The sequence below is a fragment of the Poecilia reticulata genome, chromosome 5 (genome assembly GCF_904066995.2).
Source record: "Poecilia reticulata chromosome 5, P_reticulata-male-v2, whole genome shotgun sequence".
Classification (NCBI taxonomy): domain Eukaryota; kingdom Metazoa; phylum Chordata; class Actinopteri; order Cyprinodontiformes; family Poeciliidae; genus Poecilia; species Poecilia reticulata.
Window position 1 is genome coordinate 4,758,066 of NC_088834.1, and position 23,744 is coordinate 4,781,809.

Below are 23,744 nucleotides of genomic sequence, written 5' to 3' on the forward strand. Positions count from 1 at the left end.
TAATTTTATTTATGGATAGTATATATTTGTGTTTAAAATTGTTTTTGCAAACAGAAATCTTAGATTGTGATCACATAAAATGCCCTGAACTTTATGGTTATAATATGACAACATGCAGAAAATGTTGCAATATCAATACTTTTTGCAGGCTGAGAACCTGGAACTGCTGCATTTCTTAGGTAAGCAGAGCCCTCTGCTGTGTCGAACTGAAAATGATTCTTACACCAACAAACCAAAAGTGCTTACAAATAGATCTGTTTCAAATATGTCACTGTTTAATTTTAACATTGGTTGGTCCACAGTAACAAATTAGTGATTTAAAAAATAAATGTAAAAATTGTTTATATATCAAATATTATCCAGGTACAAAAGCAAATGTATATCTAATCTGAATCAGGTTAATTGCCAAGTCTTTTTGCTTGCTGTTACTAAAATAAGAGATGCATAAATATGTTTGTAGAACAAATGTACAAGTACAAAAAATATGTATTTCTTGCCTCGCAGACTTATTACACAGCATTTTGGGTTTTTTAGTAGAAAAGCTTTTGAGACAAAATTTTACTCATTGTCACTGTATATGTTGTATTAATATTTATGACTGACTTTAACTTCAACTTCAGAGTGAAGTCAGAGAAAGATAATTTAGTGTCCTCTTCGCTCCTGACAACCACGACTTTCCTCTTTTTGCATTATATTTAATATCAAACTCCAATCCATACTGAAAACAAAACAGTTGCTGCAGACCAGCACTACATAGACAAAAAAAAACACAAGATCGTCAGCATACATCAGGTGGTTGATGGTTCTGTTTCCAACCTGAAATTCAGTCCCACATTGATTCAGCAGCTTAGATAAATCATCCATTTAAACGTTAAAAAAAGAAGGAGACAAAATGCTGCCCTGTTGCACAACTTTACCCACATAAAAAAATGATACAGACTTTTCCCAAACAAACTGGTGAGCATACCGATACACTAAGATCCTAAATAAATATTTAGGATTTTCTCTACAAGCAATTTATAAAACACATTTTCATAATTTACATAATCAAACGCTTTTGATGCATCAATAAAACAGTTAAAAATTGTGGCATTATGCCTATTGTATAAATGTAAGATCTGATTGAAACCAAAAATACACACATCAGTGCCAAGGTTTTGATTTAATTGTGGTAGATCAACAAAAACCTCGACGGGTCAACATTATGAAATGTAGTTTTAGGTCAGGCTGATTAATCTAAACAGACAGAGCGCTTGAAGGTGAGTGGTGAGGTCTAACGGAAAAGAAGAAAGGAAGGGAAGAAAGGACAAACGGTAGAAAGGTCAGGGCTCATTTACTGAAATGTTTTTGACTTATTCTATTGCTAAATTAAACAAAAAAATACAAATAAAGACAACATATTAGAAAAAATCATCTTTATTTCAGATTTTTTGTCAGGGGAATAAAATTGGTTGTTATAAAGACAGTTAGTGGAAACATGTCAAATCAATAACACACTCAATAATATTCAATAGGTGAAGTAAACTGTTAAGTTTTCATGCATTAAACATTTAACAAGTGTAAACAAGAAATTAGAACCACTTTCAATAAGTTAGAGACAACCAAACGTAATGATGGTGAATGCATTGTAATCAGAGTGAAATGGCATGATTTAACCAATCCCCACCTGTAAACAAAAATGATTAACTCTGCAATATTGTAATTTTATATCCTCACACCTTCACATATTAAAGCCTTTCATTTGTTTTTCTCTGATGTCACAAATTATTCACACCGTTTTTGGTCCCCACGTAAGCGGAAAAGCTGCCACTTATAAGACAGGCTTTTCTTTCAGAGGTACAAAGTAAGACACAGAGGCAAACCCTAAACTGTAACTTCACAAAAGTTTTTCCATTTTTAAAATGGTGACTTGGACCAACGCAAGCACCCAGGAGGGAGAGTATACCTCTGTGTGTGTGAGGACAAGTTTGAACCCCAGTTTTTTGTACAGATCCACAGCAGCCATCTGGGTGGAGGTGGTCTCTAGCACCACCTTGGAGAAGCCTCGCTCCTTGCAGAAATCAATCACAGTCTGAGTCAACCTGCGGCCCAGTCCCATCCGCCTGGACGTTGGCGAGATGCTCATTCTGAACAATTCCCCATGCTTCTCATTCCCACTTTCTACACACAATACAGCCACCATGCCGATGACCTGCGTTGCCCCGTCGACCTCAGCCTCTGCCACCCAAAAGCAGTCATCCGGTCTGCTCAGGTAGCTCCCATCGATGTCCTGCATGTCTGTCTTCAGTTTCGCTGCGACATACCTGGCGAATAGGTCGTAGGAGCAGCAGTAGATGAGTCCCATCCAGGCTGCTGGCAGCAACAGAGCTGTGCACAAAGAGCCCAGGAGGTATCCAACCACACCCAGAGACAGGGTAATAGTGAGGTGGAGAGGGCTGGTCATGGCATTCTGAAAACATGGGTCGATGTGCTCCCTGATGCCGCTGCTGAACAGGCGCCGCACCGTGTCCTTGTCTGAGGGACGGTAGCGGCGGATCACCAGCTCCATGACTACAGGAAAAAACAAAAAAAAAAGAAGCATGAATTGTAAGTTTTTTATTATCTCTCTTGTATCTTTTCCAGAACCAAATTATGGAAAAGCGGCATACAGTTTCTATTCTCCACAAATGTGGAACAAACGTCCAGAAAACTGCAAAGATGCTGAAACACTGAGGTCCTTTAAATCAAGGTTAAACTCCACCTGTGTAGAGTTGCCTTTGGTTCCTAGTAACTGGCACATTGATCGATATATTTGATATTTATTGCTAATGTAACACTTAAAGTTTATAGCAGTATAGCTATAAACTTTACAGTATAGCATTATATACTGTGTAATGTTTTGTGGAGTAATGTTTTGTTCAAAGTCAAGTCACATTTGACTTGACTTTGTCATTTGCATAAAAATATGGTCCTTATGTAATAACAGACCTAATGCACCATATTCAAATGGAGTATACTAAAATACTTTGTAACCTTTACAGAGTAAGATCTGGACAGAAACAGAGCTGGAAATCAAATTATTCCAACTTCTGCAGTAAGGATTATTATATCTTCCATTAGTGTTATTTTAGTCAGCAGCATGAAGTGGAGCTGCCAGGCTGCTGTGGCTGCGCTTCATTCTCCAAACCAATGTTTTAATAGGCTTGCAGTTTTTATCAGTTTTAATGTTTCGTTTTGACTTTAGATTTTCAATTCTATTTTAGTTTTAGGTACTTTTTACCATTTGTTTGATTAATTATTATTATTATTTTAAATGCTGGTTTCATTTGAGTTTTTATTAGTTTCAGTTCTAGTTTAAATCTGTTTTGTAAGATGAGTTACAAAATATGGGGCAAGTTTGGAAAAGTAGAAAAGTAAAAAATATAAATCCCAGAAATTGATAATAGTGTTTTTTTATGTATTCATTTAAAGCAGAATAGCCATAAATATCAGGCAAGTATAAGAAATATTTATAACGGTCGGAAATTCAGTAAGCACAGTAACAGCAACTGCAAAGCAGCTAATGCAGATTAACCAAATTAAAAGTAATTCAGATTAATTTCAATTTGCGCATTAGGAAGCGCAACATTAAATGCAGGTGTTTACATTACTGAAAAAACACTGAAATTGACTGATAGCACCACAACATAGCAGCCAAGCCATCATGAGGATAATGTTTTGGATATTTAGCACATATTGTGGTATTACATCTCAGCTGCTGGAAGCTGGTGCAATGTACAAGTTTTAAGTGTTAAGCTATCACTTAAAAAACTGATTAAAAAGAAAATCACTGAAATTAACTGTGAATGTGAATGGGTGAATCAAAGTGATCCTTAATATTTGTGGGTTTGTTCCCCTTTAATAATGTCATTTATTTCCTTCCACTACACGACACTTCCTTTTATCTAAGTTGCAGTCATTTTCAAAGTTATCTCAAATTGAACTTTGGCACTTTCCCCAACTGTAGCTGGCATGTTAAGTTTGGACGTACAGCAGCAACACTTGACTGATATTCCTGCTATCTGCTGACATGTGGCACATCTATATAATGTCAGCTATAAGCTATAAATTCAGTTAATTTTGTGAACACTTTTATTTTGTTAGTTGTTCTCTTTTTTTTTTTTTTGCAAACTCTCATTTTTATTTTTATTTCAGTTAACAAAAATGTTCCAATGCAATAAAGATGTGAAAGTTTCAAATACAGTTTCCTTATGCTAAATGATTTCGAAATGCAGTATTTCACTTCCCTAAACGTAACATGTGCTTGTTTCTCTGAGTATGTAGTTTATAGGATTTGCTGATTTAAGAATAAGAAGTTGAAGATTCATTTTTAAACCAAATATATAATCAAGTACATAATGGTAGAACTACATGTAAAAATAATGAGCACGGTCTGCCTATTTCAGAAAAGATACCTGGAGTAGCTGGTAGGAATACTTTAGTCGTGCTGTATTTAATTCCAGGCTTTCTCTGCCAAAGCTAAAACTGCACAAGCTAGCCCGGGCTGTGTAGTAGCAGGAAACAAAAAGATTGATCATGTTTTATTGTCAAATACGCAGCACAAAATCTATGGAGCCGGGCTGCGTAAAAATCACAAACAGCGTGAAGAACAGTTTTTTCCCCCTTCACCATCATTTCTTAAATGTGAATGCAATACTAGCTAACCTAACTTAAACACCTGATTGGGATTTACACATTGTTCGGTTATGTTAAACTCACCTCAGAAATACTTCTCGGACCCTTACTGTACTTTACGCAAACTTTCTCGGTTTGTTCAGTTGATCGAATAGCAACTTTGTGATCCGACTGACACCTTAGCCGCTTACACGGTTATAACCTGATTCGGGTCAGAGTACATAAGCGTCATAAACGGGAAGGGACATTGTTTTTCCTTTTAAGTCCACTTCTACTCACCTGAAACTATAGAGTGAGTATCAGGAGTGTAACTTTGTGATATCGGTAGTAAATGAGATATAAAGCACTGCAATATTGAAATATGTCGAGAAATCACAGGCTGTTGCAGCTTGAAGAAGTCACAAGTCACAAGTTTTGTGTTGTGCGAAATTCTGTTCCCCTGTGAAAATCTGTTTCCCCTGCGTCGGGAGCGCGCATTGCAGCCAGAGAGGCGGGTCCGGCGGATCTGACCATTTACACGGCGCTTCTCGGTAAAAAAAAAAAAAAAAAAAAAAAAAAAGAACTCATAATCATGTCAAGGATATAACATTCATTTTAATCAGCAGCTGTTGTTTAAAAAAGAAGTAATAACAAAATTGTAAAATAAATAAACAAACCAGGTCTTGTGTGGAGATCTTCTTACGCTGTTTTGCGTTGTTACGCCAACAGAATCGGTCTTTTTCCAACTTTTGTCACTTATGCCTGACAAATAAAAGTCAGGCACCAAACACAGGTTTCCAAGTGTGTATTTAGAATTTTTCATTGCTGATATAAGAGGATGGAAATAGCAGGGCACCACCATATATTTTAGCTGTTTTAGCTGCCTGAATACATCAACAACAATAGCATGAAAACGGTACAATCCACTAAACGATTCTGAAAATCAATACCATATGCACTACCAAAAGAAAGGTTTCCACTGATAACAAATATGGACATACGTTTAAATCACTTTATGAAACTTTTGAGCTCCACAAACGTGACCAGATTGGAGAGCTTTGGGCTCTGCTGAAGCAAAACCTGAGAAGGAGAATTATTTTTTTGCCAAGCTTATTATGCACTGATGGAACAATGAACATAATAAATGTTGCTCATGTTGCTTTTATGTCTGAAATGTAACATGGCAAGTATAAAAGAACCAGATGGAGGATAGATTTGTAAATGCTGATGTACCAGTGTAAAAATCTAAGAGTGTGCAGATAAAACCATTTGTCCAATATCAAAATTAGTTTATTTTTGCTAAATTTCTATAGATGCATTTTTTCTTATCACAGAAGTCACCTGATTAACAACTGGATGTTGCCACACAATAAGTAATTTCTAATGATTTATTGCTTGAACAAACTTATTCACATGTGCTTTTAATAGCACTTCTTAACTTATGGAAACACCACAATTCCAAAATTGTATGTTTTTTGTTGTTGTTTTTTTTACATTAGGGGACCACTGATGAAGTTTTGCACACATTTGCAATAAAAACACAGCTAGTGTGTTACTGGGTAGGCCTGACACTTTATTTTAAGCAATTGTACAATCATTGATCAATAACATTGCTGATGAGATTACTGAACCATTTAGATTTCTTGTTGTGGCGTACTTCCACAAACACCTTTAAGTTTGGTGGAGGTTGATAACATTTCAACGTGCAGAAGTCAGAAGAAAAGAGGAAGCCTGAATACCAGTGAATGCGTTTCACAGCTTGTTTCTATTTGGAGTTTGCAACCTGTGGTTTTACCCTTACCAGCATAAGCGTTTCAGCAGTCATTTAGCAGTTCATCCGTAACAAGAAATTGTTCTCAACTGAGATTGATCAGGTTAAAATGAACTGATTTGTGTTCACAGTTCCATTCATCCATTGTTTATGTTGCCTATATTTAGTGGTTATTGAGCAAGAACACTGAACAGGTTGCCAGTCGATCACAGGGCAGCACAGAGACACACAAGACAAACAATCATGCACACACTCACACCTAACAGTAATTTAGACAACTAACTTTATTAGATTACCTTGTGTCTTGAACTAACACTAGCTGTGCATGTTAGCGTATAGTTAGAATATGCACAAACATGCTATGCACTATGTTAGTGCTTCCTTTTGTGGGAGGAAGCAAGAGAACCCAGAAATAACCCCTGCATGCAGAAAAACATGCCACACTTGCTCACAAAAATTATTTTAACTATGGCTGAATTTATTATATTCTTTGTTCCATCTGTGCATAATTTGCTTGGTAAAAAATAATTCTCCTTCTCAGGTTTTGCTTCAGCAGAACATGAAGCTCTCCAATCTGGTCACAATTGGGGAATTTAAAAGTTTGATAAAGGGATTTGAAAATATGTGTATTTTATCAGTGGGAGCCCTTCTTTTGGTCGTGCATATGGTATTGATTTTTGGTTTAGTGAATCGTACTATTGTTTTCATGTTATTGTTGGTGATGTGTTTAACAGGTCTCTTCCAAATGAGACCCTGAGTCTCAAGAGATTTTCTCTTATTAATAAATGATTAATAATAATAATAGAAAATATTATAATCTATTTTAAAATTATATTTATATATATTATATATATATAAGAATCAAGTTGATCTTTATCAAGGATGTGGTTAAGAGCCTCTTTCCTCTCATCTGTTTCACAGTTTCTGTGTACAAGTGCAATAGCCGATGCTATTTCTGAATATGGTAATGGTCTAAATTTACCACTGTAGTTTTGAATCTTAGACCACAAAGCTTTAAAAAAAAAAAGCCTGAACAACATCATGAATTCACTCATTTTTACCCTGAGAGTTGCTGCTGACAGTCAGCACCATGAACACTGGAGAAGTCATTTATACCGTGTTGGAAGTCCTCATCGCAGTCTGCTGCTGTCTGGGAAACATGTTGGTTGTTTTTGCTTTGTGGAAAACTAAAGGCATCCAACAACCCACCTTCTGCCTTATTGTGTCTCTGGCTGTGGCTGACTTTCTGGTTGGATTTGTTGCCATACCAATGGCTGTGCTGGTGGATGGACGTCTGGAGACTTCATTCCACACATGCCTCTTCATCAGCTGTGTACTCATCCTCCTGACCCTAGTTTCAATCCTGTGTCTGATGGCTATTGCTATTGATCGTTTCCTGCGGGTCTATATCCCTCTGCGGTAAGAATTGTCTTTTACTTTCACTGAGCATATTTAGACTCACTGGAGAACTTTCAATCATTCTGAATACTTACTTACATTTTATTCTCTGAGTTCTGACAGGTTTTCAGCTTGACCTCAGGTTTTTATAATGTCTTTTTCAGAGTACAAAGTGGGAGTTCAATGTATATGAAGCATTCTTTCACCAGAGCGGACGGATGGTGAAAAACAAATCTTTAATTCATTTGGTGCAGAAATCTTTCATTTATGGTGGATTTCCTGTGATCAGACATTGTACAAACAAGCTCAAGATTGTTCTTTTTTTCTATGAAATACTGACATGTCTTTGAAATTCCAAGCAAAAATTAAGTATTTGCAGAAAATGAGGAATGGTCAAAATAACGAAAACGATGCAGTACTTTCAGACCTCAAATAAGGCAAAGAAAACAAGTTCATATTCATTTAGAAACAACAATACTGATGTTTTAACTCGGGAAGCATTCAGAAACCAATATTTGGTGGAACAACCATCAGGTTTTAAATGGGGTTCAGCGCAGCGGGCTCTTTACTTTCTCCAGAGCTGTTGTTGTTTCACCATTTCACAAAAAAAAAAAAAAAAACTTTCATTTCCTTGACGTTGCGTAAAATTCTGACTGGCGCTTTATATCTTTCTTTACAGATACAAACGGACTGTAACCTGGAAACATTCCTATTCTGTGGCAGCTGCATGCTGGCTTGTTGCAGCACCACTGAGTTTTACTCCCATGTTTGGATGGCATAAAGACCCACCTGACTCTAATTCTACAGATGTTTGCCGGTTCATAGATGTGATTCCCATGTCCTACATGGTTTACTTCAGTTTTGTTCTTTGCAACCTGATGCTTCTGTTGGTGATGATTGTTTTGTACAGCTGTATATTCTGTTTCATTCATGGGAGACTGAAAGAAAAACCAGGTAATGGTGCTCAAAATCAGTCACACATATACCTTCAGAAAGAAAAACAGCTTGCATCGTCTCTGGCTCTGGTCTTGACTCTTTTTGTGGTCTCCTGGCTCCCTATTCACATTATGAACATTGTGGTTTACTTTCATGAACCAGACACTGTACCAAAAATAGCTTTCTATGCTGGCATTCTGCTTTCACACGCTAATTCAGCTGTCAACCCAGTAGTGTATGCATTTAAAATAAAAAGGATCAAGACAGCTTATGTGAAGATTTGGAGACAGTTTGTTCTGTGTTCAGCAGAAAATCAAGGCTCTTCAGTGAGCCAGACAGCAGAAAACGCCAGCAGTAACATGAGAAGTGGTGAAAACGAAACAACGCTGATCTAACTTTTTCAGTCTGTTTCTTTGTGATGCATGTCACTGAAATACGGATTTTATCTCAAGATTTGAAAGAGCTGTGTAGATTGCATGGAATCCTTGTTTAATAATGAACTGCAGCTTTTGTTGTCTCTGTTTTCATTTTCTTCATTTTTGTGCACTAGGTGATCTTTGCTAAGTTGTGTAAAGAGCTTGAAGGTTTTCCACTTAGTTCTGATTATTTCCAATTTATTTGAAAAAGGAAACAATGTCAGATTTAAATAGTCATTGCCATTTTTTAGACCAAGGCTGATAAATTGAACTATGGTGGAATTAACTTCTTCCTCATTGTCATATTATGTTTTTCAAAAGGAACTACTGTTTGTCTTTATTTCTGACAGTGTATTTGCATCAACAGTGTGGAAATTATGTTGGGATTTTTTTTTTTTTAGAAAGGGGTGAGCTACTTTCACTGATGCATTTATGCAGTGAGTGGAGAAACAGCAGGATTTATAATACATGCTGGACTTTTCTGAAAAGCAATATACAATTTAGAATCTTCAGAAGATAGAAGGATCTAATGTGGCTCTGAGGTGTGTGTTATAATACATGGAGGACTTTGCATAATAATATACTAGTTAATTTAGCTGCAAATATGACATTTTTCTAAGTTTAAAGACACAATTATAAATGACTTAAATGTACATGGTGTCGAGAAATCTGGCATGAAGTATGTGAGATCTGTCCAGGTATACGCAGAAAAATGGAATAAAGGCCTGAGAAATAACAGTATACTCGGAATAATAATTAAATGATGATTATAAGTGATAAGTGATTATAAAGTGATAAAATACAGGCCAATGAAGAAATGTCTGTAATGAATGATCAAAACATGTATTCTGTACCTTTAATCAAGTAAATGTTATGGTAATGTATACTCTGTACTCCTAATCAGTTGATGTTCTGTACTTACAATCAAGTGAATGATAATGGTTTACATTAGGAAAGGCTGAAGGTTGTACTTTTGAGTTAACCAACGAACAACATGATTATAGATAAAGTCAGCATGTATTATTAAAAATCATAGATACCGAAGTAAAGGAAAAAGAGTACTTCTCACTGAGCAAAAGGCTAGGGACAGAAGGGTGAGTCATCAAATAAGGAAGGAAAGCAAGGGTGCGGCAGAATGGGAAACAGATGGTCAACGGAAAAAAGGGAACTGCCCCGATGAAGCGAGGAGGCAAGAATGAGTCATTGGAAACTTGAGAAAGAGCCCGGTGCTTTCCACAGGCAGCCCTGCCTTGCATGACATCAGGTAATGATATAATGCGATGGGCAGGTTCCATGGAAACACAGTGCATAAATACTGATGTACGGGACAGAACGAGGGTTCTTCGTCTGCAGCGCAGAAGCGGAGTCATCAGAGGGAGCTGACTAAAGACCAGCAGAGGATTACACCGAGGGACCAAGGGAAACTTACTCCACGACTTCACGCTGCCTAGAAGGGACGAGCTCCACCCGCCACCAACCCTGGTCCCTGATCCGACCGAATCCTCTGCCTCTACCCAACGCTCTCAACCCCGGTGCAGCTGACTTGGAGAAGAGACGGAGGTCTTTCAAAGACAAAGAGTCTGCACGTTTAATGGAAAGCGTGAGTCTTCTCTCCGCTTCTCTTCAGTAAAGAGGACTTTGCTCCGGCTGGACAAAGACTCTGACCAAGGACCTCAAAAGATTACAGCTGCCGAGATCAATGACCATCGGGTATGAGTTGACCAGCTTCTCCCAAAGCCTCGCTCAGTGAATTTAGTGAAACAGGTTAGGAATAAGAACAAGGAAAGGAGGTGATTAATCCTGGTTGATTTCATTATTTTGCTTCTTTTATAACTCTTGGAAATTAATCTGTTGTTATATGCCCCTGCCAAAGCTTGCTTAATAAAATTATTATTCTAAAATTCTAATGAGAATTGTGGACAGTGAGTTTAATTGTGTCAGTCTTAATTATTGTTGGTTCTCCTAATTGTGGTAAAGTTAACATACATGATTCTAAGGAATGGATGGCTATGTGTTTTCCTCTGGTGAGTGTTAAAATAATGACCTTGGGACTTAACTCTAAGTCACTAAATTTAATCTAGCCGTTAACAAGTGCCGTTATTTTAGGAAAGGAGCTACCGTTAACAGGAGTGGTTGTAGGGGTTATGTCGCTGTGAGGGCTACTCAGCGGATTGCCCCCCAACTGTAAAAGGTCATAACTTCTGGATCGAAGGTAGTCAGAGCTAGACGAGTCCTTTCCGACCCCAGTTTAAACAGATAATTCACCATAAACTATTGCTAGGGTAAGACCCGAGTTTCTGGGGGTTTTCCGGACCTGTTAGACAGAGAACTGGGCTGTAGTGAGTCCAAAGAGTTGTGAGGAGTGGGCGGGACTTACTATTGGGTAGTAACAGACAATGGAAAATCTAACTTTGTGAATAAAAGCAACGATATTTAAACAAGATAAATAACATCTTCATGTGCAATTAGTACCACAGAGGTCTTGCATTTAGCTGTCATGAGTTTTATAGAGGACAACGCTACGATTAGCCTTTTTGGAGGAAGTGGGAGTATATTAGCAAATCCCCAACACAACAGAAATACCAATGGAAAAAATTGGCAAGATTGGTTTCAGATAGAACAACAGTCACAGACTATTTAAAGGTGTAAGAGGAACAGTTAAAGTTAAGCACTAGTTTTGCATTCTGTAGTTATCATTTATCAAGAGAACACACAATTAACAGTACCGGTACTGTTTAATGTTCTGAAATGTTGAATGTTCTTTGTTTTTAAACATCCATCCGTCTTCTTCCACTTTTCCGGGGTCGGGTTGCAGGGGTAGCAGCGATTTTAAACATTCAATGTTCAAAATCAATGCAACAAGTGAGTATGGAAGTCTAAACCTCAGGTTCTGCCACAAGCAGAGGCCCAGATCATAGCATCGTGTTAAATGAGCTATAATGTGGATCTTGTCTATGGAAGTTCTAAACCTTCCTCTCAGCTTCTCTGTCAATACTCAATTTTTCAAAGTGGGAGTCTTGTAAAGGTCTATCAACTCAATTCAAAAATACTTTATTAATCCATCCATCCATTTTCCTGCACCCTTGTCCCTTGGTGGGGTCGGGAGGGTTGCTGGTGCCTATCTCCAGCTGGCGTGCTGGGCGAGAGGCGGGGTTCACCCAAGACAGGTCGCCAGTCTGTTGCAGGGCAACACAGAGACACACAGGACAAACAACCATGCACACACACACACTCACACCTAGGGGCAATTTGGAGAGGCCAATTAACCTGACAGTCATGTTTTTGGACTGTGGGAGGAAACCAGAGTACCCGGAGAAAACCCACCATGCACAGGGAGAACATGCAAACTCCATGCAGAAAGACCGGGGCCGGGAATCGAACCCAGAACCTTCTTGCTGCAAGGCAACAGCTCTACAAACTGCGCCACTGTGCAGCCACTTTATTAATCCCAAAGAGAAATTAAGTTATTGTTTTAACCCATAGCACAGTCTTTTTTCAGAGTAGTCACTGATTCTAATGGTTTTGGGCAGGAAGGATATCCTGTAGCAGTCAGCTTTACAGCAGATCCGTAAAGAACGCCACACCTCAGTCTTCTGTTGTTGTTCTGGACTTGTTTGAGCCTTATGGCCCCTTATTCCCTGACATTTCCCTGATATTGAACAAAAATGAAACTTTTTTTTTCACTTTTACAATAACAAATTATTGTGTTTGTAATTTGGCCTTTCCTCTTTCCAACCAGGGTTAGAAACACAATCAAATAAAAATTCTGACTCATGTTGGATATTTCAGATTATTATATTGCTAACAAATCTTTACTTTGCCTCCACAATGTAGTGTTTTTGCTTGTTTGCTGGATTATCTTGCTTGAATTCCCCTGTTGCAGTAAATGTCCCATACAAATAAATGAGCCTGCCTTATCTAGACTCCACAGTAATGTGTCGAGATCATCAGGATTTTGCTGGAAGCTAAACAAGTAAAGCATTAGAGAAGAAATAGAGAAAGAGCAGAGTTGTTTATAATTTACAACTGCATTTCTACAGCAAGATGTTGCCACTCATGTTTATTTACATTCAAAATGGAAACATTTAAATAAAGCTTGTAGTTGAAGTCATCGTCTGTAGTCACATACAAATGTTTTTTCTCTAAGTAATTGTAACAGGAATGTAAGAAAGTAACATGTCTACAAAACACTTGAGTATGCTTTGGTGAGAACTTCTTACTCTTTCAATCACTTGGAGCAAGAAGGTGCGAGACTGATCTTCAGTGATATCGTCAATATCTTGGCAGCTATCATAGTCTAAATTGAGAAAGAAAAGGAGTATTAATGATCAGAAATAAACACGTTGCTGTATTTACTTCAATACATACAGTTTTCCTGGGTGTAGGAGTCTCACCTTGGTCTGCATTTAAGACCTGTGGTTTGGAAAAGCGAACACACTGGACCTGCATCTCAAACTCCTTCAGTTCCTCTTCAGTGATGGTCGTTCTCCTACCTGGTGAAGATGTGGCATAAAAGAAAAATGGTGCAATCTTTTTAACCAGTATCCTGCTTTGGAAAAGTTGTCAGTCAAAGAAAATTGCAATTTTACACAATAATGTAGCAAAACTATTAGAAAAGGAACTGACAAAAATTGATTCATGCTCATCAAGGTTGCTAGAATAGTTTTGTGCTACGAGCAAAAAAATAGGAAGAATAAAAAATAATTCTCTTAAAGCAAGGTTATTATATATTTTCCAGGCACTCTGCAGAGGCCAAGCCAATTTCAATTGTTGTCTGTCATTTTGACTGACAGCGTCAAAAATACGCAGTTAGTCAAAAATATTCAATTTTTATCTATCAATTTTTAAATATTATTAACACAGGCTATTATGATGCCTTTGATTTTTATATGGTTTAACTAATATCACTTCAGACTGACCCCTGGAGCCCTATTGATTTAAGGTCAAGGGACACATTTTACTACTGAACCATCTACTGTTGAATTTCAGAGATCTTGACAAGAAACCAAGCCATATCAGCAAACCATCATGTGTCACCAGATTTCTCCCATAACATGGGCAAGAGGTTCACCAAAGTTCTCACCAATTTAAGTTATTTAGTGCAACAGAATTTACATGTAAAGTTCTAACAGTTTAGGTTAAATAAATTTGTTATCCTTACTGAGTAATGAAACAGTGCTCAAAGTGTCGTTGGACTTTAGGACGATGCAGTCAGAGCAGCTGGTTTGCAGCACGACATCTGGCTCACCAACTGGAGCATCTGTTGAAAACAGTGTGAGGGATTGTAATGCATTTTAAATTAAACTTCATCATTATCATTTTAAAGTTGCATCAAAGTATGCAAAACATACTGTAGCAGATTAACCTGAATTCTAATCCCTATGCGCAATTTAAATAATTGTAGGGTCTCAGGTGATTAGAAAACTTATGTGTTTTCTAAGCACATATCAGAAATTGTTGATATGAAACAACAATTTCTGGTATGTGCTAATGTTTGCTTGTCCTTTTTTATATTAATGTAATTTGAAACATCACTACAGGAAATGAGACAGAGTTTGGAAACTGATACAAACACCTGATGAAACAGCTTCTTACTTTCACTGTTGACTTCAAATAATTTGTTGGTTTCTTGAAAAAAATCCTCTGTTTCATTGATGCAGAAGCCATACCTGGAAATGATTTATTTCAACATTTAACATAAAATACAAAAATCAAGGATTTTACTTAAAAATGCAAGACAAAATAAAGATTACTCACATTTTACCCTTAACCGTAGCAGCATAGAGGTTTGGCGTGCCCTTATGAGTAATGTCTACAGCAATACTTGGCCAAAATATGTTGTTAATTAGCAATGCTGGCAAGCAGACCTCTGTTGATACAGCTATGTAGTGCCACCTCCCAGACAACTAGAACAGAGGAACAGATGTATTTGTGAAAAACATTCTAAATTCTTAAGAAAAATGTGTTACTCTGTATTTTTTTTTATTTATTAGAAAAAATAAATCATTTGGAAAATGCCATTTCACTTACGTCTGGACGTTTCTCAACTGGCTTTGCTAGTTTATCACAGGTCAGAGGCGCAGGCTGACCCACTGAGACAAAACTCAGCACAACAGCAACCCAAAGAGTCTTCATTATGGATCTTCAGCAGGCTCTTCTCACACTCCACACAGGTCTGCTTTTTAAAGTTGCTACTGACCAATTATTGTTCTGGTACCTCCAACCGCCCCTTTGTCAGTGACAGAAAATGCACCTCCCCCAATTTTACCCTTCCCAGTGTTTGCTGATCAAATAACCATTTGGTCTGTTTGCAAAGTCAGTGACACTGCTACCAGAAACACTTATCTAATGTTTCTTTAATGTTTTCACAATCCTTCACTAGTATCTTCAATATATTAATTTTTCTGACACATCACTTCAGCCTGGTCTTAATTTCACTAAACTTTATATTTGCCACATGATTTGCAACTGGGGTTAGAGAAATCCAGATGTTGTGGAGGGATTTTCTGCCTTAAATAGCTTCAGCAGAAATCTTTCTGTTACCGTTTTTAAAAACATTTTTCTAATGTCATTTATATTCTTACGGGTGTTGAATAACTTCTAAAGTTACACTTTTTAAAAGTAATGCAATTTTAAAACCTATTTGTGACATTCACTATATTGCTAGTATTGCTCATTTTTAAATGCCACTGTCCAACCAGTGTTAGAGAGCAGCTTACACATTGGCTTATTGACATTCTCTGACCACATAAAAATTTACTCTGAAAATGTACACATATTTATATTCTGCCACCAACATGAGCGAAAAACATACCGTTAACATATGGCTGGGAGCAGTGAACTCTAGATTGACTCTGTTCACCAGCGGTTCAGGGTTATTGATCTGTGTGGCCCTGCTAAAAACACAAGGGTAAAAAAAAAAGAAAAAAAAGCACACAAGATCTCAGTTTATGACTGAAATTTTGAAGCATACTGTAGTTTGAAACTAAAATAATACTTATTTTTGTAAGTGATTGGTATCTACCATGTGGAGAAGATGTCTAAGTTTAAGTTTCTGCCCCGGGGCCACGTTGATCGCTTATCCACCTGTGGTAGCAGTGCCAGTGCCTTCTTCAAGCTGCACTCGCAGAAATATTTAATCCTAACTTTTAAGATTTATGTAATATTATTACATGACAAACTTCCATTTACTTCCACATCGACATGTGGCAGAAGGAAGCTGGGATCGAACCTTCTGATCACTAGACGACAACTCTACCCACATGGACCGGAGTGCTGGGGAAAGTGCATCCTCTTCTTCTTTTACCCTCTTAAGACAGGTGGCAGCCAACTTACAGGGACTTTACTTCCACCTACTGGTGCAGGACATTGTGTCTGATCCCCCATTTCAATTCTCATAACTTCAATGAAAACCAAACACATAAAATTTCAGTACCAGAATCTTGTTTGTTTAACAACTTTAATTATCTAAACTTTGTTAGTATATATTAACTAATTACATTCAATACGTTCTAGAATTGATTAGATTGTGTAAATAATAACAAAGTTAAAGGCATATATGTATACAATATGAGTTTTTAAATAAAATCAAACAGATGTAAATGCATAAAAATTTACTCTGCTGTGAATCATTTCTGTGAGTGTGCAGCAGTCTGTGATTTATTCATTGACCTCTTCCTTTACCAACATATTTTAACATTTTAAATCTCAGTTTACTACAGATATCACAGAGTTACACTCCTGATACTTAAGCTATAATTTCAGTAGTGGTGGATTTAAAAGGAAAAACAATGTTCCTTCCCGTTTCTGGCACTTATGTACTTTGATTCAAGTCAAATACTGAACAGCAGTGCACATCCTGTTCATTTAGCTAAATGTTTAAAGTTTAACTATGAACTTTGATACAGGTTCAAGCGATGTTTGCAAGGATTGTTGTCTTTTTTAGCAGCTAAGGTTTGTAGGTCGGATTACAGAGTTTTTATTCGATAAACTGAACAAAACTTAAAGTACAGTAAGGGTCCAAGAAGTATTTTTGTGGTGAGTTTAACATAATCAAACAATGTGTAAATTCCAATCAGGTGTTTAAGTTAGGTTAGCTAGTACTTGCATTAAGATTTAAGAAATTATTGTAAGGGGGAAAAAACTGCTCTTCATGTTTGTGATTTTTATGCAGCCTGTCTCCATATATTTTGTGCTTCTCTTATAATGGAGCACTTAGGTTATTTATCACAGGTAGCAAACCTTTCAGTTACCATTGCACCTAAAATTAAATTGTTTTCTCTGCACACTATTATATTTTTACACTGGTACATCATCATTTATAAATCCCTCCTCAATCTGGTTCTTTAACACCTGTCATGCTACATTTCATGCATTAATTAAACAAACATGAGCCTTCTCTCTCAGGAATTTATTACATGAATTGTTCCATCAGTGCATAATAAGCTTGGCAAAAAAAATTATTCTCCTCAGGTTTTGCTTCAGCAGAGCCCGAAGCTCTCCAGTCTGGTCCCACTCGGGGAGTTCAAAAGTTTCATAAAGGGATTTAAAAATGTGTCCATATTTGTTATCAGTGGAAACCTTTCTTTTGGTAGTGCATATGGTATTGATTTTCAGAATTGTTTAGTGGATTGTACTGTTTTCATGCTATTGTTGTTGATGTATACAGGCAAAGATGTAACTTTGTGTTGCAAGTTGGTTGGGACGGGGAGGAGGAGCGGGAGTCGCTGATCCACCCGGTTACTGGAAGGCCTATAGTGCTAAGAAAAAGGCCAAAGCTTACATGTGAATGCCATGCAGCCTTATTCAATACGTCCTGATCAGGCTTGTCAGATTAATAGCAAAACCATGTGGGCCCACTGCCATGTACGGCCCATGTAGGCGGTGGCCCTACATGGGCAAACATTTAACAAAAACCTAACGATGAGGAAGAAGTTAATTCCATCATAGTTCGATTTATCAGCCTTGGTCTAAAAAATGGCAATGACTATTTAAATCTGACATTGTTTCATGTTTTGTCCTTTATACAAATCATCAAGCTCTTTATACAACTTAGCAAAGATCACCTAGTGCACAAAAATGAAGAAAATGAAAACAGAGACAACAAAAGCTGCAGTTCATTATTAAATAAGGATTGTATGCAATTTATACAGCTCTTTTAAGACATGAAATCCGTATTTCAGTGACATGTATCACAAAGAAACAGACTGAAAAAGTTAGATCAGCGTTGTTTCGTTTTCACCACTTCTCATGTTACTGCTGGCGTTTTCTGCTGTCTGGCTCACCGAAGAGCCTTGATTTTCTGCTGAACACAGAACAAACTGTCTCCAAATCTTCACATAAGCTGTCTTGATCTTTTTTATTTTAAATGCATACACTACTGGGTTGACAGCTGAATTAGCATGTGAAAGCAGAATGCCAGCATAGAAAGCTATGTTTGGTACAGTGTCTGGTCCATGAAAGTAAACCACAATGTTCATAATGTGAATAGGGAGCCAGGAGACCACAAAAAGAGTCAAGACCAGAGCCAGAGACGATGCAAGCTGTTTTTCTTTCTGAAGGTATATGTGTGACTGATTTTGAGCACCACCTGGTTTTTCTTTCAGTCTCCCATGAATGAAACAGAATATACAGCTGTACAAAACAATCATCACCAACAGAGGCATCAGGTTGCAGAGAAAAAAATTAAAGTAAACCATGTAGGACATGGGAATCACATCTATGAACCGGCAAACATCTGTAGAATTAGAGTCAGGTGGGTCTTTATGCCATCCAAACATGGGAGTAAAACTCAGTGGTGCTGCAACAAGCCAGCATGCAGCTGCCACAGAATAGGAATGTTTCCAGGTTACAGTCCGTTTGTATCTGTAAAGAAAGATATAAAGCGCCAGTCAGAATTTTACGCAACGTCAAGGAAATCAAACTTATACTGACTTACTGTCACACAGAGATCTGAATGGTAATTGTTTTTTGCTCATCCTTAACATTAAATGACATTAAATATCTAACATTAACATTAGTTTAGATATTTATTGGATTAGATTTTCATTTTAAAAATTATTTTCATTAGCCTGACTCTTTAGTTAACTATTTGAAGTGCACACAGTTAGTTAACTTTATCTGTCAGTTCTTCATATTTTTGTTAAATGCAACAAATTAATTTCTTCTTGTTTTGAGTTACCGATTTATTTTGGAAATCGGTAACTCAAAACCGATTTCTTCTGTGTGCTGCTGGAGTCGCACAGCAGATCTCCAGCTAATTGATGTCCTTATATAGCTGGCAAACCTCCTCCATCGGTTTGCCAGGGGAAGGGGAAATTTGGTTTTCTTTAGTTTATTTTGACCATTTCTTTAATGTTTCTTCTTTTTGGCAGTTAGTTTAGCTCTAATAGTGTTTATTTAACTTAAAGATTTAGAATTGTGTTGACCAGTATTTGTTTAAGTTCTTGTTGTGTGTCAGCAGTGGTCTGATAAGCCACTATTTAAGTTTCTCTGTTGTTTGTTAGCCAGTTTTGTGCTTGAGTTCTTTGTGTCACTACCTGAGTTGTAATTATGTTGACCTCAGTTTTGGGCCCAATTAATCATTTTTGAACTATTTTTGAAATTTTTGTAATAAATAGGAATATTTTTTGGAATCCATTCAGCGTCTTTTCTGGCTGGTCTGTTGAACCCTCACAGACATATCCACAGTTTTTTTTCTTTAGTGAAATGGTGAAACAACAATAAGACTTTAATCAATTTAAATTTCGTCTCTTAAATGAATACAGTTAAAATTATACACAAATGCTTAACTTAAGCCTTGTTTTCATATACACACAGCTCTGGAGAAAGTAAAGAGCCTGCTGCGCTGAACCCCATTTAAAACATGATGGTTGTTCCACCAAATATTGATTTCTGAATGCTTCCCGAGTTAAAACATCAGTATTGTTGTTTCTAAATGAATATGAACTTGTTTTCTTTGCCTTATTTGGGGTCTGAAAGTACTGCATCGTTTTCGTTATTTTGACCATTCCTCATTTTCTGCAAATACTTAATTTTTGCCTGGAATTTCAAAGGCTTGTCAGTAGTTCATAGAATAAAAGAACAATCTTATATCAGCAGCTGGATGTTTTCACTTGGGCATAATTTTCTATTCCTAAGTGATGGTTGTTATTCCAACCTCGCATCAGGACTGGGTTTAAAATGTAGTATAACAGTGAGCTTTACCATACATTTAAATTAACTCTATCAAATATACCACAACTAGAATTTTGACTGAAACATTTTGATAGCTACTAAAAGTATGTGACTGAGATGACTCAAGATTTGAGCTTGTTTGTACAATGTCTGATCACAGGAAATCCACCATAAATGAAAGATTTCTGCACCAAATGAATTAAAGATTTGTCTTTCACCATCCGTCCGCTCTGGTGAAAGAATGCTTCATATACATTGAACTCCCACTTTGTACTCTGAAAAAGACATTATAAAAACCTGAGGTCAAGCTGAAAACCTGTCAGAACTCAGAATAAAATGTAAGTAAGTATTCAGAATGATTGAAAGTTCTCCAGTGAGTCTAAATATGCTCAGTGAAAGTAAAAGACAATTTCTTACCGCAGAGGGATATAGACCCGCAGGAAACGATCAATAGCAATAGCCATCAGACACAGGATTGAAACTAGGGTCAGGAGGATGAGTACACAGCTGATGAAGAGGCATGTGTGGAATGAAGTCTCCAGACGTCCATTCACCAGCACAGCCATTGGTATGGCAACAAATCCAACCAGAAAGTCAGCCACAGCCAGAGACACAATAAGGCAGAAGGTGGGTTGTTGGATGCCTTTAGTTTTCCACAAAGCAAAAACAACCAACATGTTTCCCAGACAGCAGCAGACTGCGATGAGGACTTCCAACACGGTATAAATGACTTCTCCAGTGTTCATGGTGCTGACTGTCAGCAGCAACTCTCAGGGTAAAAATGAGTGAATTCATGATGTTGTTCAGGCTTTTTTTTTTTTAAAGCTTTGTGGTTCAAGACTCCAGTGGTTTAGACCATTACCATATTCAGAAATAGCATCGGCTATTGCACTTGATTACAGAAACTGTGAAACAGATGAGAGGAAAGAGGCTCTTAACCACATCCTTGATAAAGATCAACTTCATTCTTGCCTCCAAAGTGGCTGATGGGCACAAACAAAAATTTAAATATTTTTTATTATTGTTGTTAATTATTTATTTATACAGGATAATCTCTTGAGATTCATGGTCTCATTTGGAAGAGACATGTTAAACACATCACCAACAATAACATGCCTTGCGCCGCCAGGAGTCTTGGGCCCCATGACAAAAAAATTTAATTAGTCCCCCCCCCGCGCAGCTGCTGGTTTTGAGTATTTGATCTATCAAAAGTGTCACCATTTTAAAGGCTTACAACTGTCTTGCTTTCTTTGGCCCAATACTGATATTAGCACAATATTTACTATTCATGAATTTTACATGCAACACTCTGCATACAGTATGCAGGTAGGTTGCTTAAATTTGTTCTTAGTTTTAGATTACTGAAATGTCTCTTCCCATGAGCAACAGTCATAGGCAACATATAAAATATACATGAAGCAATCCAGACTTCTCAAAAAATGCAATGTAGTTGCATTTTATTCAAGTTGCAGTATATAACTTTAATAAAAAATATGTTTTCTCCATATTTGTTAAAGCTGTCACCATGTCATGCCAGTTTGGTATGAGACAGATAATCTGTGAAAGCAATCTATCTCCTCCACCTCCTTCCTGCGCTACTATTACAACCAATCAGAACCAGTAGGACGGTCAATCAACCTCATTCACTCACTGCTAAATGTGCTAATAGTGGCAAATCAACTTATCATTAATGGAAAAATGTTCATCTGCTGTCATTGGTAGCTAAACTGACTATACTGAGAGTTGGGGAGGGAGGATGAGCAGCCACATTGTGGCTTGACAGCTCTAAAACTCTACTGCCTCTGATTGGTTGTTTCTAGATAGCACTAGGAGAAAGCAGAGGAAATAGATTTTTCACAGATTATCTCTCATGCCATACAGTCACAACATAATGACAGTTTTAACAAATACGTAAAAAAAAAAAAAAAAAAGTTACATACTGCAGCTTTAATTTCACTTAGGGAGTACAGGTCAGGAGGGACTTGGTTATAACTGCTGACTGACTCATCTGTTGTTAAGTGGTAAAAAGTACAAGTTCAATATATGAATATGTTAGTAATTTATTTCCTTAATTCATTAAATGCTAGTGAAAAGGAGGCAAACAGGAGTGTGTAGCTAAGCTAGGATAATCTACCCACCTCTCGGAGAAAAACTGGGTTACAAATTGACACTTTTATCTTTTTCTCTCTCTGTTTCTCTATTTTTTGAAAACTTTATTATTTTTCTGAGCAGCACACTAACCACCACAGTCGTTCTTGTCTTCTATTGACTGCTGCTGAACATCGTCACCGTCAAGCGCTCCAAGGAGAAACAAACTATTTCATGCAGATCCAGGGGAGTACAGGACAAATATAGATGTGCGCTTTTTGGTCTGGGAGTGGTAACATTTAATTTTTACTGCTAAAAACAATTTCAGAAAACACAAAATAATTAATTTTGTAATTGACAGGGCCCCATTTTTTAAAATGTCTATGAACAATAAAATAAAATTGTTGAGGGCCCCCTGTTGGTCAGGGGCCCTTGGAATTGTCATAAATTTCCCCCCCTATGCGCCCCTGAGTACAATTCAATCCATCCATTTTCTTGCACCCTTGTCCCTCAGTGGGGTTGGGAGGGTTGCTGGTGCCTATCTCCAGCTAGCTTACCGGGCGAGAGGCGGGGTCACCCTGGACAGGTCGCCAGTCTGTCGCAGGGCAACACAGAGACACACAGGACAAACAACCATGCACACACACACTCACACCTAGGGGCAATTTGGACAGACCAATTAATCTGACAGTCATGTTTTTGGACTGTGGGAGGAAACCGGAGTACCCAGAGAAAACCCACGCATGCACAGGGAGAACATGCAAACTCCATGCAGAAAGACCCGGGCTGGGAATTGAACCCAGAACCTTCTTGCTGCAAGGCAACAGCTCTACCAACTGCGCCACTGTGCAGCCCGAGTACAATTCAATAAACCGGAAATCAATACCATATACACGACCAAAAGAAGGGCTCCTACTGATAAATAATACACAAATTTTCTAATCCCTTCATCAAACTTTTAAATTCCCCAATTGTGACCAGATCAGAGAGCTTCAGGTTCTGCTAAAGCAAAACCTGAGAAGGAGAATTATTTTTTACCAAGCAAATTATGCACAGATGGAACAATGAATATTCAGCCATAGTTAAATATAATTTATGTTCTCAAGGGTGGCATGTTTCCTACATGGAGGAGGTTCTTTCTGGGTTCTTTTTCTACCTCCCACAAGAAGAAGCACTAACAAGTTAATGCGTATTCTAATGCATATTCTAACTATATGCTAACATGCATAGTTGATGTGAAACAGAGCAAGTTGTACATCTTCACGGCGATAGTTTTACAGCTAACAGGTTAAAAGCAGGGCGTTCTGTGAAGAGCTGCTGTCACTGCT

The 23,744-nt window shown here is 37.4% G+C and overlaps 3 protein-coding genes across 4 annotated transcripts; 1 reads left to right on the plus strand and 2 right to left on the minus strand.

Annotated features, from left to right (window-relative positions):
- Positions 1 to 1,400: 1,400 nt before the first annotated feature.
- Positions 1,401 to 5,138, minus strand: nat8l2 (N-acetyltransferase 8-like 2). Of its 2 annotated transcripts, XM_017304683.2 has the most exons (3): positions 4,933 to 5,138; positions 4,738 to 4,855; positions 1,401 to 2,550 (listed from the first exon to the last, which is right to left on the minus strand). In XM_017304683.2, the coding sequence occupies exon 3, from the start codon at positions 2,546 to 2,548 to the stop codon at positions 1,877 to 1,879; it is 672 nt and encodes a 223-aa protein (XP_017160172.2). In that variant the 5' UTR covers positions 2,549 to 2,550; positions 4,738 to 4,855; positions 4,933 to 5,138; the 3' UTR covers positions 1,401 to 1,876. The 2 variants fall into 2 exon arrangements, with proteins under 2 accessions (XP_017160172.2, XP_008407149.2); XM_008408927.3 differs by lacking the exon at positions 4,738 to 4,855.
- Positions 5,139 to 7,449: 2,311 nt separating this feature from the next.
- On the plus strand, positions 7,450 to 11,060 carry LOC103464675 (adenosine receptor A1-like). The gene is made up of 2 exons (XM_008408929.3): positions 7,450 to 7,822; positions 8,481 to 11,060. The coding sequence occupies exons 1-2, from the start codon at positions 7,494 to 7,496 to the stop codon at positions 9,130 to 9,132; spliced, it is 981 nt and encodes a 326-aa protein (XP_008407151.2). The 5' UTR covers positions 7,450 to 7,493; the 3' UTR covers positions 9,133 to 11,060.
- Positions 11,061 to 13,146: 2,086 nt separating this feature from the next.
- On the minus strand, positions 13,147 to 15,345 carry LOC103464676 (uncharacterized). The gene is made up of 6 exons (XM_008408930.2): positions 15,184 to 15,345; positions 14,911 to 15,059; positions 14,749 to 14,822; positions 14,315 to 14,413; positions 13,548 to 13,646; positions 13,147 to 13,450 (listed from the first exon to the last, which is right to left on the minus strand). The coding sequence occupies exons 1-6, from the start codon at positions 15,286 to 15,288 to the stop codon at positions 13,296 to 13,298; spliced, it is 681 nt and encodes a 226-aa protein (XP_008407152.1). The 5' UTR covers positions 15,289 to 15,345; the 3' UTR covers positions 13,147 to 13,295.
- Positions 15,346 to 23,744: the final 8,399 nt, after the last annotated feature.

What these genes read in the sequence shown, in the direction of transcription:
- LOC103464676 (XM_008408930.2), bottom strand. Translation starts at nt 15,288, where the DNA reads ATGAAGACTCTTTGGGTTGCTGTTGTGCTGAGTTTTGTCTCAGTGGGT. An exon ending in CAGTTGAGAAACGTCCAGAC is followed by an intron (nt 15,060 to 15,183) that starts GTAAGTGAAATG and finishes CCTCTGTTCTAG; the next exon opens with TTGTCTGGGAGGTGGCACTA. An exon ending in ATTTGAAGTCAACAGTGAAA is followed by an intron (nt 14,414 to 14,748) that starts GTAAGAAGCTGT and finishes TGTTTTCAACAG; the next exon opens with ATGCTCCAGTTGGTGAGCCA.
- nat8l2 (XM_008408927.3), bottom strand. Translation starts at nt 2,548, where the DNA reads ATGGAGCTGGTGATCCGCCGCTACCGTCCCTCAGACAAGGACACGGTG.
- LOC103464675 (XM_008408929.3), top strand. Translation starts at nt 7,494, where the DNA reads ATGAACACTGGAGAAGTCATTTATACCGTGTTGGAAGTCCTCATCGCA. An exon ending in CGGGTCTATATCCCTCTGCG is followed by an intron (nt 7,823 to 8,480) that starts GTAAGAATTGTC and finishes CTTTCTTTACAG; the next exon opens with ATACAAACGGACTGTAACCT.